This window comes from Dermacentor variabilis, chromosome 4, assembly GCF_050947875.1.
Source record: "Dermacentor variabilis isolate Ectoservices chromosome 4, ASM5094787v1, whole genome shotgun sequence".
Taxonomy (NCBI): Eukaryota; Metazoa; Arthropoda; class Arachnida; order Ixodida; family Ixodidae; genus Dermacentor; species Dermacentor variabilis.
The window spans coordinates 73,891,231-73,908,132 of NC_134571.1; the positions used below are offsets into that span (position 1 = coordinate 73,891,231).

The 16,902-nt window shown below is 45.4% G+C and overlaps 1 protein-coding gene across 3 annotated transcripts; it reads right to left on the reverse strand.

Moving 5' to 3' along the window:
* Window positions 1–1,392: 1,392 nt before the first annotated feature.
* On the reverse strand, window positions 1,393–14,398 carry LOC142579374 (alpha-tocopherol transfer protein-like). 3 transcript variants are annotated; one of them, XM_075689491.1, is made up of 6 exons: window positions 14,029–14,398; window positions 9,567–9,693; window positions 5,323–5,574; window positions 3,484–3,677; window positions 2,345–2,455; window positions 1,393–1,687 (listed from the first exon to the last, which is right to left on the reverse strand). In XM_075689491.1, exons 2-6 carry the CDS (start codon window positions 9,688–9,690, stop codon window positions 1,514–1,516), a joined length of 855 nt encoding a protein of 284 aa, XP_075545606.1. In that variant the 5' UTR covers window positions 9,691–9,693; window positions 14,029–14,398; the 3' UTR covers window positions 1,393–1,513. The 3 variants fall into 3 exon arrangements, with proteins under 3 accessions (XP_075545606.1, XP_075545605.1, XP_075545607.1); XM_075689490.1 differs by having other exon boundaries at window positions 9,567–9,725; XM_075689492.1 differs by lacking the exon at window positions 2,345–2,455 and having other exon boundaries at window positions 9,567–9,725.
* Window positions 14,399–16,902: the final 2,504 nt, after the last annotated feature.

Consider the following 16,902-nt stretch of genomic DNA (forward strand, 5'->3'; position numbering starts at 1 on the left):
AGTTTAAAATATGAGGAACATTTTGCGAAAGGAGATGAAGCGGCGGCAAGAAAGAAATAAATGGTCAATAGTCTCTGGTTCATTACAAGAAGAGCAGAGGTTAGTTATGGATAGACCAGATCTATCAAGCTAAACATTTTTGCAATTTAAACTTCCTTTTCAACCATTTCACCGATATTCGCCACCGCCTGACAATTCGTTTAGTGGCACTTGTCACGTTGTAGTGACGGTGACGAAAGCAACAAATCTGTATATGAAGAAACTTGCGTTTTATTGGGCGAACCTGTGCGTAGTTGAAGGAGCGCAGTCACGTAGTCTTATTTCACATTTCGCGGGCTTTCTTTAAACGCCGAAAAGAAAACGCCACGCAGCATATACGTTGCCACAAGAAATAGGACCGGTCGTTTCTGAACCCCCTCTACAACGCAACGAAACGCACTTTGCCTTTAAGTGAATATTAAAAATACTGCATAATTCATCTTAGTTAATTAACTAATTAAGCGGAATATAAAGAATACTTTAAGGAGTGCCACATGACGGCAAACCATATGCCCTTGATTTCGCTCAGCTGCGGCTAACGACATTTTTTTTTAATCCTCGGCACAAGTTACGTGAAACAGCCTGTATGTATTTGTTTAATTACATACTGCACTATATCGCAAATGGAAGCAACGAAAGTCTTTGTCATGAGAAACGACTACGACGTTCTACTGCTGAACGAACACACGGTCATTGGTTCAATTCCTGACCTCAGTGACCGCATTTCTACTTGCGTACAGCATGAAATAGACGCTCGTGTAGTTATATTTGTGTGCAAGTTACTTAACCTCAACAGCCCAAGGGTAATCTAAAGCTCTGCACAACGGCGTCTTTCGCAACGCAGATCCAGTGCAGCTTTTTGGTCATTAAAGTTTGTCATTTGAGCGCGAAAGAGACTCTTCGATGCAGGTGGAACGGCCGGTAACGTCATTTAAAGAATACAGGGATTCAGGGAACCTTAAAGCTGTGTTTTTTTTTCTTCTGAACATGTAGTTATAATCTATTTAGCGTAGTTCATGTATAAGTTATGATTTATATAATCTGTATGGAGTTATCTTTGTAATTGTTAATAGTGTAATTTGTATATTTATATAATTTGTATGGAGTTATCTTTGTAATTGTTAATAGTGTAATTTGTATAACGTTCTGTAAACATCACAAAACTCGCAGAAGCATTGAAAATTCTTTCTCTGTTCTGGAGCTGCACGCTTTTTATGATTTAGGAGAAGCAAGAAATGCGGCAAAACAAAACTTTCCGTGAGAAGGATTAATCGGTGGGAATATTCGCGGGAATATTTCGCATTGGGCACTGGTCAAAGAATCCAAAGCGATCAAAAATAACCAGTCAGCCAGTCAAATCATTCATATTCTTTAATTAACCTGCATAAAACGCGACATCTGTTCGCTATCACAGACGACAAAGCCAGGGGGCCTGAAATATTCCTGAGGACGAGTATGATGCATCATCTGCTCGCTATTTCCCGTACCCGAAGCGGTTGACGTATTCGAAGTAGTCGCTCGTGCTCGCCACGTCCATGTGCTGGCTCGAATAATCGAAGTCCTCGTGGGTGCCGCCAAACTCTGCCGGTATGCAGTCAGGTGGGAGCAGGCCGTGGAATGTACTTGGGTCGCAGCCTAGAAACCGGAACTGAAATACCAGCAAAAAAAATGAAGAAAACGAGCTGTCGTACAGCGTCGTCGGCGTACTACGTAATAGTCACGGATTTTTTTTCAAATTCAACTTCCTTCCTCTCCCTCTTCCATGCTGCTGTTGTGAAGTCGTTGGCTGTACTGGTGTTGTGGAAAGGAAACGGTTATGTCGCTACAAGTCATTGTGTTAGACAATGACCGGAAAGAAATGAAGGAAGAGAATGGCTTTTTTTTTTCAAAGGGCATAATTACTGTTTAACAGCTCCTTGGCCGAGAGAGAAATACGAAGCAAGAATCCATTTTCTTTGGGCGCGCGTCATGAGAAATCCTTCTAGCAGTTGTGGAAAGAAGCACCGAGTTCTTTTGACAGATACTTTCGCCTCTTACAAAGCGTGTGGAGTGGCTCCGGTTCCACTTTTACGTTAGCATAGTTTTTCCGTTTGTTCCGATATTCTTTATTTTTGCTAACTTTGACGGGAGCATGTCAGGGCCAGTGGCGTCCAGTGAAAAGCGGCAACGTACATTAAAGCATCAAAATAAAATTTTGTTAACCACACTGTTGCTGCTCTTCATTCTAGGAAAACTACTATAGAGCAACAATTTTTGAGCTGATATAACCGATGATCGAATTGAGAGAACCCCTGCAGTACATTACCCGCCGCAAGAGCTTGGATTTCAGGAAAGGCTTGACAGCAGCGAACAGAAGTTCGAAAATAGGAGAATTATTGGTGACGTAAACGGCTTTGAGGCGTGCCGGATAACAATCCTGGAAAATAAGAAAGGAGGGAAAGATTACATGTCAACATTCATACAGTGATATAAGACCGTTTTCTAGAACCGCCCGTCGTTACGTTTCTGGGTCTATCGCGTATGCCATGGCAGAATGCGAAAATTCTCGTGTATTGCGCTTTGGGGCTATACGTTAACCAATCCCGAGTGTTTAAAATGTATTCAGAGTCCTTCACTATACTTTGTAGCCTTCCCACGCTACACCCTATCAAATAATATTTGACTATACATATCCCAGAAACATTAAGCACTTGCGCATTTGTAAAGCATGTATTTCTATTTGTCGCATCTTGGTGTTGCCAGAAATCAGCAAATGAGGAACATCACATAGAACACCTCAAGGCCACGTGAGATGTCCAAATTGTTCGGTTTCATCATCAACGGCAAACATCCAGAACCTGCCATGGTTATTTTCAGGAAAGATGACTGCGCGAGGTAGCATTTTTAGAACAGTCAACGGACTGATCTAATAATGAGTTATATTTATTAGCCTATGGATGTTAAGTTCTGTAAGCCACGGTTATAAGAATTTTTTGCACTACAAATAGGTGCAGTGTTTATTTTTCCATTTAGATCTCATATATGCACTAATTATTAAAAATCTGCATTTTACAATCCTTGTTTTGAAATGCAATCCGTGACATCGGCAGCTTTTGGGACTGCGCCTGAAGCATCCCATTGCATTCACTCGATGATGAATTTGGTGTTTTATGCCGCAAGAGCCAAGCCACGTTCACGTACACATCCACGAAAAAAAAAAACAGGAACTGCCATTTTAATGCAATAATTTCTATAGATCTTCCGAGCCCTAGCTGTTCCCCTGCCTCCCCCCGAATCGCACATGGCCCGAAAAAGTCCCAAGTTCCTTATCTCTGCGCAGCATGGTAGCTCTCGTAATTTTCCTCTCATCAGTTTTCATTCAAGATGTATACAAGACGGTGTCGCTTAAAAATGTTGCGTAGGCTCTTACGTCCCTCCACATAGGCGGTGCACGTCTCTTCTCACCTGTACAATATGTGCCAACTTCCCGAGTAAGAATGGAGTGAAGTGGGCGAGGTGCGATATGCTCAGGCCCTTGAGGTCAAACACGCCCACGACACCCCGTATCTGAGTCTCTTCGTTCAGCAACGTCCACTCCGCCATAACGAGAGCCGCCCTGACCAGATCGGTGACTGGACAAATGCTAGTGTTCCAGGCCCCTGCAACCGAGTGGGAAGCGATTACGAGGACGGTAGCACAAGCTAACGACAATTTGTCAAGCAATGAAAAATGACGGGAGCTATCAGTCCCTTCCTTGTCCTCGTTTTTGTCTTGCGCTTCCTTCCTTACAATTAAAAATTACCAGTTGGTCCGGTGGTCAGTTCCACTAAAAGCGAACGCTTCGCTTCGGCGCAGGGTGATGCGCAGTCGGCAGGAAAATTGCACGGGACACGTGTTTCACGACAAATGTGAATCGCTACTCTGTTAAGGCCTGGTGCTTCTACTGTGCGTAGGTCGCCAGAAATACGACGGACAAAAGCTTTGAATTCCAGGCTATGTGACCGGGCAAAGCGGGAATTGGGCTTTCTGGCAAATGCCGTGTCCTGTAAACACTTAAAGTAGACTGTGCGTATCACTGTGCGTATATTGTTGACAGATCGCTCAAGTGCCAGCAAAGGCTCCAAGTAAAGAGTCGAATAATTAGAATTAAGAAAAAGTTGAGTGGGAAAGACGCAGTCACAAGTAGAAAGTTAGCTCGGAATTCAAATTTCAATTGATTTCAATATAGGAAAAAAATCTACAGTGTGTTGTGCTGTTATCTTGATGGTACATGACTACAGGACCCACTTGACCGCCGACTAGAACTTGTCTGTTTACTTTCCTATCGTCTGTGCGTATTGACAGCTCCGTTAGAAATGGGCTACTTGGTAACTAGCGACATTTGCAAGACCGCGAGTGTCCGGTGCTCGGGGGCTTCAGCCCCGAGTTTCGGTTTCGCGCGCTCTCAGAACCGAAATTCGTCCTGCGTTAGTTCCGTGAGTAATTGAATTTTTCCAGATCCTGAAGTTGATACGGCTTGTAGGGGAGCTCGCTCCAGTTAAGAAACTACGATGACCCCCCGGAAATTAAAACTTGGCAGGTAATAAATATACCTTTATTACTCATACTCCGTTTAACACATCGCGTGTAACGCTGGGGAGGCTAAAGAGACTTTCTGCAGTGACTGCATTCGCACCAACAAATAGTTTGGTGTTCTTGCTAGCAACTAGGTGAAGATGTTCTTTATTTAGAATCAGTATTAAGTGAAAAAAGTAATCCTTAAATAAGGAACAGTGATGCGTGTATTGATACGGCTGCTAATACGTTCTTTCATAACATTTTTTTTGTTTTATTTAAGTTTTTTTTTCAGTCCATCGCAGCAGCCTCACGTGCAGGCTCACGCGAGCAAACGCCATCAGCACACAGCGAAGCACAAACGGAACCCGCAGCACACGGAGTGATAAATTTTGGTGGCAGGACTTCGTGCGTAGTTTCCACAGCGTTCCGCGCCAAATATGAAACGAAGTATAGCGAGTAATTACAAAGTATCACCCGTCAGCCCATTGTTGTCAACGCTGACTGCTTGTTTCCGAAGGAAACGTCCTTTTAAATATTACTTAATTTCTTCGTAGAAACACGCGGTACGTATTTCACTTCACACTTGCGTATGTTTGAGGAGAGTCAAACTGCAGCCATCTCGCGGTTCGTCAACAAAAAAATATATATATATATATACTCTTCCATTATTTGTGTACGCGCACGCACAAACACGCGCGCGCGTGTCATTGCTGGTTACTTTGTATTTGACGTAGCAAACAGCCTTACCGAGTTTCATCATCGCCACAGCCCTTCCCATGGGATCCCTGTGCTTGGAGATCATGATGAGGTGGTTGTCTAGTATGACATTTTCGTAGCTTGCTGTGTACGGCGTGAGGGCCTTGAAAAATTCCGGCGAGTTCTGCCTCACTCGGAAATACTTCCGCATGGCATTGAAGGCAAGTTCCACGTTGTACTTCCGGCACCGAAGATATTTAACCAAGAACTTCTCGTCCGTTGGCCAGAGTAAGGAAGTGTCGGCTGAAAGTGGTGATAAGAGGTTTAGAGGTATTGAGTGGAAGCATTCATCAAAGCCGCGCGACAACTTCGAATGCCACAGGTTTTGCTCGATGTTCCCACCCAACGTCTCGCAAATATAAATGCGAGAAGGAATATTTTTAAAGTACGAGGAAACATTTTTTTTAGGCATCTCGAATGTTGGCATCTTTCATTTGGCATTTCGCTCTCACACTGACGCTCGTGCGCGCCGATAACCACAGCAGAGCATCGCAATCGCGAAGGGTTAAGGGGAAATGGGAGCAGGGTATTCAAGCGCTTAGGCAGGCTTAGGCTAGGCACCCGGTGATTCGAAGGCCACCCGGTCCGGGAACTTTCCTAGCACCTCGAATGTACAAGGGCAGTGATGCCCTCTGCGGACGCCGTCGTAAGACGCAAGTTGACTCACGCAGCACTAGAGGGCAGGGATGTCGGCGCGGGCGTTTAAAGAGATTCGAAAGAACCCAACCTTCCTTCTCGTCTCCGCGACATAAAGAGGCAAAGCCTTTCTCGACGCTGTCCGATTAATGTCCGTGCATAACTGTCCCTTCTTGTTCAAAGTGTTTCAAAAATAAAAGGTATAATTATTTAACTTGTGCTACCCAGAGAAAGCCGAGATTGACGGTGGCAATGGTTATGCTACAAGAAAGTCAAAAGCCTACATCGCATCACAGGAAACCATCGTAGATACGGCCACTGGTTGGCTGTAAAACAAACGAGGTGCCTGTTGTTATCTTCGCTCGATTGGCCGTGTTCAACAAACACTTCATTCGTCGATCCTGCGAACCGGGTGTTGAATTTGAAAGGAACCACGATTCTCGAAGTACTACGGCTGCTGTGGCAAGAGAAAGATAGAGAGAGAAAACGATGCATAGAAAGACAAGGAGGTTAACCAGAGGCAGTCCCGGCTGGCTACCCAGCACAGGGGGAAGGGTGAAGGGGAACAGAAGAGCTAATGGCCCCGGGTGCCACATGACCTAGCTACGCCACTGCAAACGACACATGGTAAAAGCGTTCGAGTCCCACAGACGCGAAGTACATTCACGGGACATCAGTCGCAGCCCAGCCGCAGCGTCTGTTCGCCAAAGCGGAATCAAGACACGTTGACCACTTTCATGTGCAGATCGGGCGGCTTCGCCGCGCTTGGTCATTCCCGCTGATGTTGCAATGACCTGCAAGCCATTGAAATATTACGTTGTGTCCCTTGTCATGGCTACGATGATACATGTGTCGAATTTCTGAGGCCAATTCTTCGTTGGGCCCGTGGCACATTGCGCTTTGTATGCACTGAAGGGCTGCCTTGGAGTCACTAAAGAGTGTCCATTGTTGCGGTGGTCCTGATTAATGAAATCAAGTGCAGCACACAGTGCCGCAAGTTCAGTACCCGTTGATGTAGTCACACATGAAGTTTCTAATTTGATTTCTTTAGATTTTGCCGGGATGGTGACTGCAGCAGCTGAGCTGTTGAGTTTCACCGAACATCGGTGTAGACATGCTGCCGGAATCTGTGTACGTTGTGAATGTGTTCCAAAGTTGCTTGCTTCAAAGCTTGCAACGGCGCTCCAGCTTTCTTTCTGATTCCTGGAATTGTCAATTCCACTTGCGGCTGGTGCAGACACCACAATGGATCTGATAATCGTGTAGCAGGCGTAAAATCTGATGGCAAGTAGGACTGATGTCTTACAACACTTTTGGCAAAGTTTGAATGTGGCCTTTTTGCTGGCAAGCAAGCAAGATGGTGTGAGGGAATCGGCCGAGTCAGGTGTCGGATATGGGCTCTCAGGACATCTGTATCTATATAGACTATCAAAAGAGTTTCTCCGGCAATGGCCACTGTCGCAATCGCTATAATAATGGTCACTGAGCGTATAACATTGGAGCGCGCTATTGTTGTCCTAGGATCAGGTACGACTACGACTAATTTTTTTCTTTGATTTCTGCCGTAGAAATGGTGCGTATGTTACCATTCAAGGATGATCTGTAATTCTATATTGATTTTTATAGTTCCCTCAACAGGCTACTCGACGTACCGGCTAGAAGGAAAGTAAATTTTATTTCAAGAAAATCAGAAAGGTCAGCCTGAAGTAATATATGCTTCGGGCCTGCAACTCTGCTCAGTAATTGCAAGCGGAAGAGGAGAAAAAGTGGGTTATGAAGAATGAAGATGAGGACAAGCACACTTATGAGGAGTTTGATGGCTCACTTCGTTCATATAATGTGCGGCAGCGGCTTTTCGTCACTCAATGGCTTGTTGCATTTGGCGCTAAAGAAGAGGCTAAGGCATGCCGCTTAGCAGAGTGGAATAGGTCGGCTGGTCCAACCTTTTGAAGCATATCGTTCAGTGCACTTCATGCAACTCTTTCCGGTCGGTGCATTACACTATGGAGGACCTTAGGACACCGATACAGCTGTACGTACAAGAGAGGGCGTAGCTGCAAATCGGCACCCTTCGGCAATCCAGCCCAAATCAGCGCTGCGTCAATGATAAAAGATGATCCCCAAGCAAGGGCCGAAATTTCGTATGAAAATCTGAGTCTAACGAAACATTATCTGCCTTACGTAATGAAAAAAATTAGTATCCATACCTTAATCGTCACCAGTGTACACGACACCTTGCGTTACGCAACAGAAAGGAAGAAAACAGTGCTATAGGCAATCGCAGCGAATGTTTACGTATGACGGCAGCTGCGCAAGAAAGCGGGCACATCGTACCGGGCTGCTTAAAAGAGCTATTAGATAACGTTTTACAGAGGCTAGAATGTAAATCAAGCTAGCATACTTGTAAAATAAAATATAAAACGCGTAGAAGTCGGAGACGTAAAAACCGCGCCAATTACATGCAATCCTGCCAAAGCCCGACTTCAAGAAAACGTATCTCCACTCTATTTACAGTGAGCCGTCAACTCTACCATGTGTACACTTGAAATACGCAATTTATAGCCTTTCTTGTGGCGCTTACAGCAATGCTACAACTTATTGAATGAGAGAGCGAGAGAGGACGAGGAGGAAAAAAAGGGGGCAGGAGGGCATGGGATCTTTCACGAGTTCTGGAGAGGTTTGCCAGACTGTACGCCTAGGATGGTACTTCAGATGGGCATAATGAAATATGAACTGATGTGCGCAACGTATGTACGCCTACACAGTCACACCTTTATACCCAACAAACTAAAGTATATCGTTGAGAACAGTGTATCTCCCGTGTACTTGGTTTTAGGTGCACGTTAAAGAACCCCAGGTGGTCGAAATTTCCGGTGTCCTCCACTACGGCGTGCCTCATAATCAGAAAGTGGTTTTGGCACGTAAAACCCCATAATTTATTTTAGAACAGTGCATCTAAGGAAAGCTAAAGGATGCCTCCGTTGAATTAAATTCTTTGGTTTTACGTGCCAAAACAACGATTCGCGGTGTCTTTAAACCACGGTGTCTTTAACGTGAGCCCAATGCACGGTACACGGGTGTTTTTGCATTTCGCTCCCATCGAAATGCGGCCGCCACGGCCGGGATTTGATCCCGCGACCTCGTGCTTAGCAGCGCAACACCATAGCCGCTAAGCCACCACGGCAGGTATGCCTCCGTTTCACGAGATTCACCCGGGCAGCGTTAGTGCACAGTGCAAGTACGTGTCGCAGTTCAAGGGATGACTGTCCTTGATGAGTGTTTACTGCTGACGTTAAGGCTGTTCTATCAGTTGTTAATAGCCTGTAAGCGCAGACTGGGTGGAGTATATCTCTGCGTGCGGTTGCACGCAGGGCAAAGTAAGTAGCGATCTCATCCGTTTAATTCTAGAAAAGAAGTCCCACACAGCCACTATGGGCCGTGGAATGAAACGGCAACGACAATTGCAACAACGAAAACAACAACGAACGCAAAAACAACAAAAGGAACTCGCCGTTTCTTCTAAACACGAAGTGAAATGAAAGAGTGCAAATATAGCAGACTTTTTCAAGAGTATGTGTGACTAACCGTCTGTGACTCACCGTCAATAAGCTGTCGCAGCTGTGACAGGCATCGTTCTCTGGTTTCCGCCGTCTCCCCCAGCTCGCTTCGGGCGACATTCTCGAGGTCCGGCAGCGCCGTATCAGCAGCCGCATCGGTTGTCATCGCCTGCGAGCAGCTCACCGCGCGTCTCGCTGGAGCTGCATTGTGACAGTATTGCAACAGCCCTCCACACACGATTCGCGAAAACAAAAACAAAAAACAAAAGCGACGTCATAGACGATAATGTTGTGCACTGACTCCGCCCTGCTTTCATGCTCCTATCTCTTTGGCTTTAACGGTCTCTCTCTCTCTCCCTTTGTTTTCTTTTTTTTTCTTGTATTTCTTGCTTGAGCACCGCTGATTATCTCCCGGGCCTTCTTTTATGGTTGCTGCTCAGAGGGGACATTCGCCCCAGCCGGCTCGTGTCATCGTTGATTAAGCGCCAGGAGAGACGTGGTTTCGACCCTTTCGCGCCTGGTGTTTCTCCAGCTTTTCATTTGTTTTGCCGTAGCTACACTTACACAAAGGGGAAAGGGTCTCTCTCGCTAGGTGGGCAGCATGGTAATGATGTGAAGTGAGGGCTTTAGGTTGATATGTTTCTTGAAGAGCTTCGACATCAGATGCAGGAACCTAGACACTAAACGTTTTTACATCCTTAAGAGTTAAAGCTATTTTCTCAAATTTTCACCCTTCATTACTTCAAAAGTGTCTAGAAAACCGAAACACAATAAAGAATTAACACCCTATACGAAAGGTGTTCGTACGCCTGTACTAGCAATGTTCGCCGCCGTTGGAAACTGCCGTTGCAAATATAAGGATGTTAGGTTTCAAGCGTAACGAACGCATTTTGTGCGGTGCAAGATGTGGCCTTATGTAAGGTTTCTCATGAAATGAAGCAACATGTGTTTCTGGACAATTTATGCATATAGATACCCATATTTGAACAGCATGTAACGTGGCTCCCGTGTGGCGCAGTAGATAGGTTGCCTGTCTTTCACGTGAAGTTCCTGGGGTCAAATCCTCATTTGTGCATTTCATCCGTAATTTATGTTTGGAGGAATAGCTTGCCCTCTTATTCTGTTTACGTAGTGATGCCAATAATCATCTCGTAAACAGTGGGAACTGTATGAAAGAAATTTAATTTCACTTCTACTTCAGCCAGATACCCTTATAACATGTATAACACCCTTATAAGGGCGTTATACATGTTATACATACAAATAACGGTGCGTGTATTAACACCGCAAAGGTTCTCGTCTGGCAAAAGGCTGATGTTACACCCTCAACAATGTTAAATAATGCTCCTTGTCTTATTTTCGGCGATTACTAAGAAAGCGTAAGTATTCGCGCCAAGGTGTATTTGTATCGAGTGTTAGAAGGTAATATCTACGGGTCGATTTATTCGGAAGGTGAGTAAGTTCTCATTCACTCTTCACCGCTTTGTGTTAACTATCTTTAAGTTTTATCTTAATTAATTGCGCTTTTTGACTAAACAGCAACTAATAGTGTATTATGCGTTACGAACTAGGAGTTTGTTGCGGCTCTAGGTGGCGTTAGGGCAAGGAATCTACCAAGCACATCGACGAATGCGTCCAATAGTAGGAATGAAGGAAAAAAAAGCTTTAATCGACATTAGTTAAACGGCTCCAGTTACGGATCCCCACTCCATGCAGGAGCATGTTAAACGTCCGAATTCACATCAGGGCACGTCGGCCCCACTGCACGAAAAAGTCTCCGCTTTTAATACTGTCGTCTTCCCTATAGGCGACTTGACTACGGTATCTGATCACTGTATCGCAGCCAATCACAATCGTCGAAACGGTTGCGATACAACGCCCATTCTGTCACAACGTTGCGCAGCATCCCTCTCTCCAAGTCTCTGCACACCCGAAGCATGGAAGAGGAGACAGAATAGTAACCTGGGAACCCACTGTCAGCGCTTTTCTTCGGTAGCATTTGACGTTCGCCCTTTTCATCATTAGTTCAGGCGGTCAGGTAGTGTGGCGGGGGCGCCTTTTGTGAGCCCGTTAGCAGTCGGTGTCAACGCTGCGTTGACTTCTCGGCAGGTGTTGATGGATGGGTGGGGGTTGCCTCGTAGCAAACGTCTGATTAACGCCTTTGGCCGTTGAGCCGTAACGAGTTGTATAGGCTTAGTTACACGTGTTCTCGCAGCCGATGTCCAAGCTAGCACGCTTAAGTCAAGCTGAATCAACCTTCCCCATTCGGGCATTCCCATCGTCGCTTTAGCGCCACTTAAGGCTAAACCCCATGAGCGCAATTTTGTGCGCGACAGCGACGAGCGACGGCTTCGAGCGACGGATCGGGCCGTCGCTTGAACAGATTGCTCGGTCGTGTCGCGCGATCGCTCGGTTCTGCAAATCTAGAATTCGTCGCTCGTCGCCCGGAAGTGCTATGAGCGACTAGCCAATAGTAGGCAGCCGGAACGGGATATACATTAGTGATGTACTACCGGTTTGCGCACGTGCGCGCTTTTCGAACGAGCAAACTACCGAATTTCGATATGTAAACAAAATATACCTATTGCAAGACCTTCAGAAATACTTTATGTTGCTTTGTACAGCCAAACAAATCAACTTAAATAATTGTAGCAAGTGCCACGCCAGGTTTGGCGTTAACTGGATCCCCTAATACCGGCAACACTGGATCCAGAGCTGTCGCGCGAAGCGGTCGCTCGCTTGGAGTGCTTGGAGTTTGACTTCTGGGCGACGAGCGAACGCGGCAGCCATCTCTGTCGCTGTCGCGTGCAAGAACGCTTGCATGGGGCTTATACTTTAAGAAACTCGCATTCACAGTAGCGCCACTCTCTAAGGCTGGAACACACAACATTTCGACTGGCCAGTCAGTCGCTGTTGTCAGGCCAGCGCTGTGTGCTCCGCCTTTTAGTGTGTGTTATCTCGAGCGCCGCAGAATTTTGCCCCAGAAATATACAAGGTGCCAACGCCTGATGATAAGAAACTAAATGAAAATAAAACAAAGCGCCAAACTTTCGTTTTTCCTTTTGGTGAGCCGCGATAAAAGCTATACTTCGGGTCAGGTGATACAGCGCTTCCTATATTTCCGTTCTGTTCTTTCTATGATCACTTGTCTCGCCGATTGGCCCACGCAGGCGATGACGATGACATGCTGGCCATTCACGAAGGGAGGCAACAGCAACAACCGAGTGTACTTTCGTGGTGTTATAGCTTCTTTTTTTTCAGTAAAACAGCTTATGCGTCATACGCTCAAATTTACCCGTTACTCTCGTGCGTTTAAAGTACAGCGAGTTTCATTTTGTTTAGAAAACGGGAACAAAAGATTTCTACAAAGCAACACATTCGGTCAGTGGCGCAAACTGCGGTGTATTGAACCACGTTAATAGAATTGAAGTTAGCATAGATCGCAATATTTAATAGGTATTATTATTATTATTATTATTATTATTATTATTATTATTATTATTATTATTATTATTATTATTATTATGAAAACACACATACACACACAAAGAGAGAGGGAGAGAGAAGTAGAGAGGGAGCAGGCTGGCAATTGCCACCGAGAGGTACAGGAAGCCTGCCTACCTTACAGAATGAAGGGATAGAAATCAAAGTCATTTCTTCAGTTCAATTAGTAAGTGCAAGTCTCTATGTGGTCCTTGGTGTCTTTGTTTGTTGCCTTCTCATGATACGATCGAGGCAGTCTAGTGCTACAGGCTTGCTCGCAAGGGCAAACTTCGAACCACTTTCACAGGGAAGAAAACTTTACGACTGAAATTCATTTATCAATTATACCAAGGCCGTTTCCACCCAACGCGTTCTAATTGCCTACGAGACCCTTACAAGCACTCATTTAGACTGGATCATTCCAAAAGAACCCGCCATCCATTAGGTCATGTTAACGCTCACAAATTCTCCCTTTTTCCATCGAGTATCTTCCATTGGAACGATCTGCATAACGATATTGCCTGTTCCGATAACATTGGCTCTTTTATGAACCTAATACAGTGTACTGCATTTTCACCATGAAAAATTACCAGTGTTACCTACTGTACATTGTACAACTAACCCATTTATGTACCTACTCCTGCACTGGCCGTGGCGGGCCTGTGGTATATTAAAATAAAGAAAGGAGCAAACGCGGCGCGCAATTTGTGTGCAGGCCTTTGGATGACTTTTCGTTACAGTTTTTCTCTACCCTCTCTGCTTCTCTCTCGATCTAGTGCACCTATATATGTACACGGGTTGACCTTTCTCTAAAGTAAATTTGCTCGCTGTCTTTTTTCCCCCTAATAATATCTCAGTCGGCGCCTGTCACCTGTTCTTCTTCTCGATGTCTTTTATCTCTTCGCGCTGTCTTGAAAGTGAACATTGACCAACTCGTGCAATTATCCACTATACTACATTTCATTTTATGAGTCTTATATTTTACATAAACGCATCATCGAATGAGGACGATACTACTTACGTATTGTTGTTCGTTGTATCCACTATCCTCGCTGGTCACTGCAGGTTCCTTTCTTTGTCCTACAATGGCGGCGACGATGCCATTGAGCGCCGTGCAGGAATTCCTTCGACGCTTAACGAATCGGTCGAACACCCACCGCCGAGGCTGTGTTTACCACGACTAGCGAGCCACGTGCGCTGGCGACACGGTAGCGTTTCAGGAAAGAGCGAAATCGCATTGGTCCTCTCCCGCGAGTCCAACGCCTCGACATTCAAGCGAAGCGTGGTGATAGCTTTTACTCTCAATCGAAGGGAAAGTTACAGGGCGCGAACGCTCGAAGGACGCTACTGGTGCGAACGGAAATCAACGACTGCATCGCCAGTGCAGTCTCCTTCCGGCCGTCGTCTGCTATGAGAAAGCGTTTGCGACCCCGAGAGGCGTGCAGCTGCGACCTTGGAGGTACCGCGCTCGCAAGCTTTCACCGCTCTCACGTGACCCTCCGGTTTGCTGTTTTCGTATCGCTTTAGCGCTGGCGGCTAGCTCAGCGTGCCGACGTCGGCCAAGGTTGACGGCCTGATGCTTTCGCAAAGCTTTGCAGGCGCTTATCCAGCGACGAGGGTCGATGAGAGCGCGTCGAACGTCACGCCTGAAGGTGCGTTGTTTATTGCCGTTCATTCCTTCGGGAGGAACGGCGATCGCGGCAACAACACGCGATGGCCACGATAAGAGGAAAACCAGCTGGGTACCCTTCGGAGCGCGTCGTTAATGCGCCAATGCCTTTCTTTAATTTAGCGGGTGCAGGCGCGTAGATATCTTCTTGAAGCGGCTATTTTGCCGTGCCAACTCATATTTATTGTTGTATTCATATAGGAAGTTGTGGCCAAGTACTGCACCAGGGTGGCCAATCGTGCTCTGGTGAGGGAGTGCGTTACCGGTTCTGGTCACCGGAATCAGGCCGCACTCCAGGCCTGTTTATGCAATTTTATCAACACGCGGATTTTTATTATTATTATTATTAATCCGGTGGAAAATTGCGCGGCACCGGGATTCGAACCACGGTCCTGTTGCACGCGAGGCGGATGTTCTACCTCTACGCCATCGTTTCCAGCTTATTGGACGTTTGGTGGACGGATGAGATTAAGAACTTTGCAGGGACAACATGGTCACAATTAGCAGATGACCGGGGTAGTTGAAGAAGTACGGGAGAGGCCTTTGCCCTGCAGAGGGCGTAGGCAGGCTGATTATTATTATTATTATTATTATTATTATTATTATTATTATTATTATTATTATTATTATTATTATTATTATTATTATTGTTATTATTATTATTTAAAGCGTAACTGCACTTTGTAAATTAAATACAACAGACTTCGGATAAATGAAACTAGCCTAAACGGAAATGCCGGATAAACTGAACAATGGCATCAGCTTTGGTTGACCGCTCACAGGCAGAGTTTTGACAAACTTCGGTCAAACGCAACCCATGTTCTTGTGAACTCTGCTTAAACGAAACTTTGTCGAACCTACGACCTATGTCATCGTTGTATGGAACAGAAAAAGGGCGACAAACAGGCCTGTGGTTTGTGATGTGATGCTATCGAAACGTGTGGTGCTATAAATAATAAAGAAAATCAAATGTATCGGAGAGTTGCGGTAGATTTAATGCAAACCCGTTATATCGAAGTTGCAATGGTGTTTCCTTCATTAGGACTTCTCTAGTGACCATAGGGGTAATTGGAGATCGCAGGGAGAGGCCTTCGTCCTTCAGTGGACATAAAATAGGTTGATTATTATTATTATTATTATTATTATTATTATTATTATTATTATTATTATTATTATTATTATTATTATTATTATTATTATTATTAGGAGGAGGAGGAGAACGAGGAGGATCCCTAAGGAGGAAGACAGGAGCAGCACTACTGAGTAGGGATGATTTTGCATCCAGGCTGGCTCTACTGTTTCGTTCAAACCGCCACGAATGACATTCCATATGATGCCCTTGTTAGCTGCTGTGAGGAGACATTTGAAAAATATTATCGGTGAAATTCGTGGCGGAGACCATATATTTATTTCTACATATAGAGGAATACATAGATATGAATGTTCCAGTGAGCGCTACTCTTTCAGATCAGACGGCAAGTTCTGCATTCGAAAGCCAATTGCTAGCGCTGTTATGAACACGAGGACCGCGCAGAATTATTGAGAATCTTTTCGCGCGTGAACACAAGCTTGCGCTAAGGAACCTACAATATTAGCAGCCGAGCGCACATCAAGTCTCTCTTTTGAGCCACTGTAATACCAACACACTCGTATACGTTTTTCGAATAAAATGATTCTTGATGATTTTTGTGTGCTTCGCTTAAATGAAACTTTGATAAACGAAACAGATTTCTCTGTCCCTTCGAGTTCCATCTGAGTAGAGTCTACTGTGCATCGTCATAGCCGATGGGCAGGCGCGAATTGGAGTCATCGTGTCACACGAACTCAAACAAGCTGCTTTTCTGGCTCGCTTGTCACCACTTTGCGGCAGCGACAGCGCCGAGCGCATAATCAAGTGACGCTGCTTGTACAAAGGACCCCAATTCCCTTCTTGCAGGGCGCGCATCATGCACTCCAGACCGTTATAAATTCGGCCTCTGGTAGACACACTTGTCATATTCGCGTACTGGAGAACACTGTAGTATGCTCGGGGAAAACCATATGGCGCACAACTTCCGCGACCGGGCACAGAGAAAATACGCAGATTTGCATGGCACTCTGTGCCATTTTCCTTCTACACGGTTGTCGTCCAAATCTGTACTTCTTTGTCTGAACGGCGACGTCTATATAGCAGGGCAGTTGTCGTCTACGGAGCGAAACGTTGCATGCGCCAACCTCCGTGAGCAT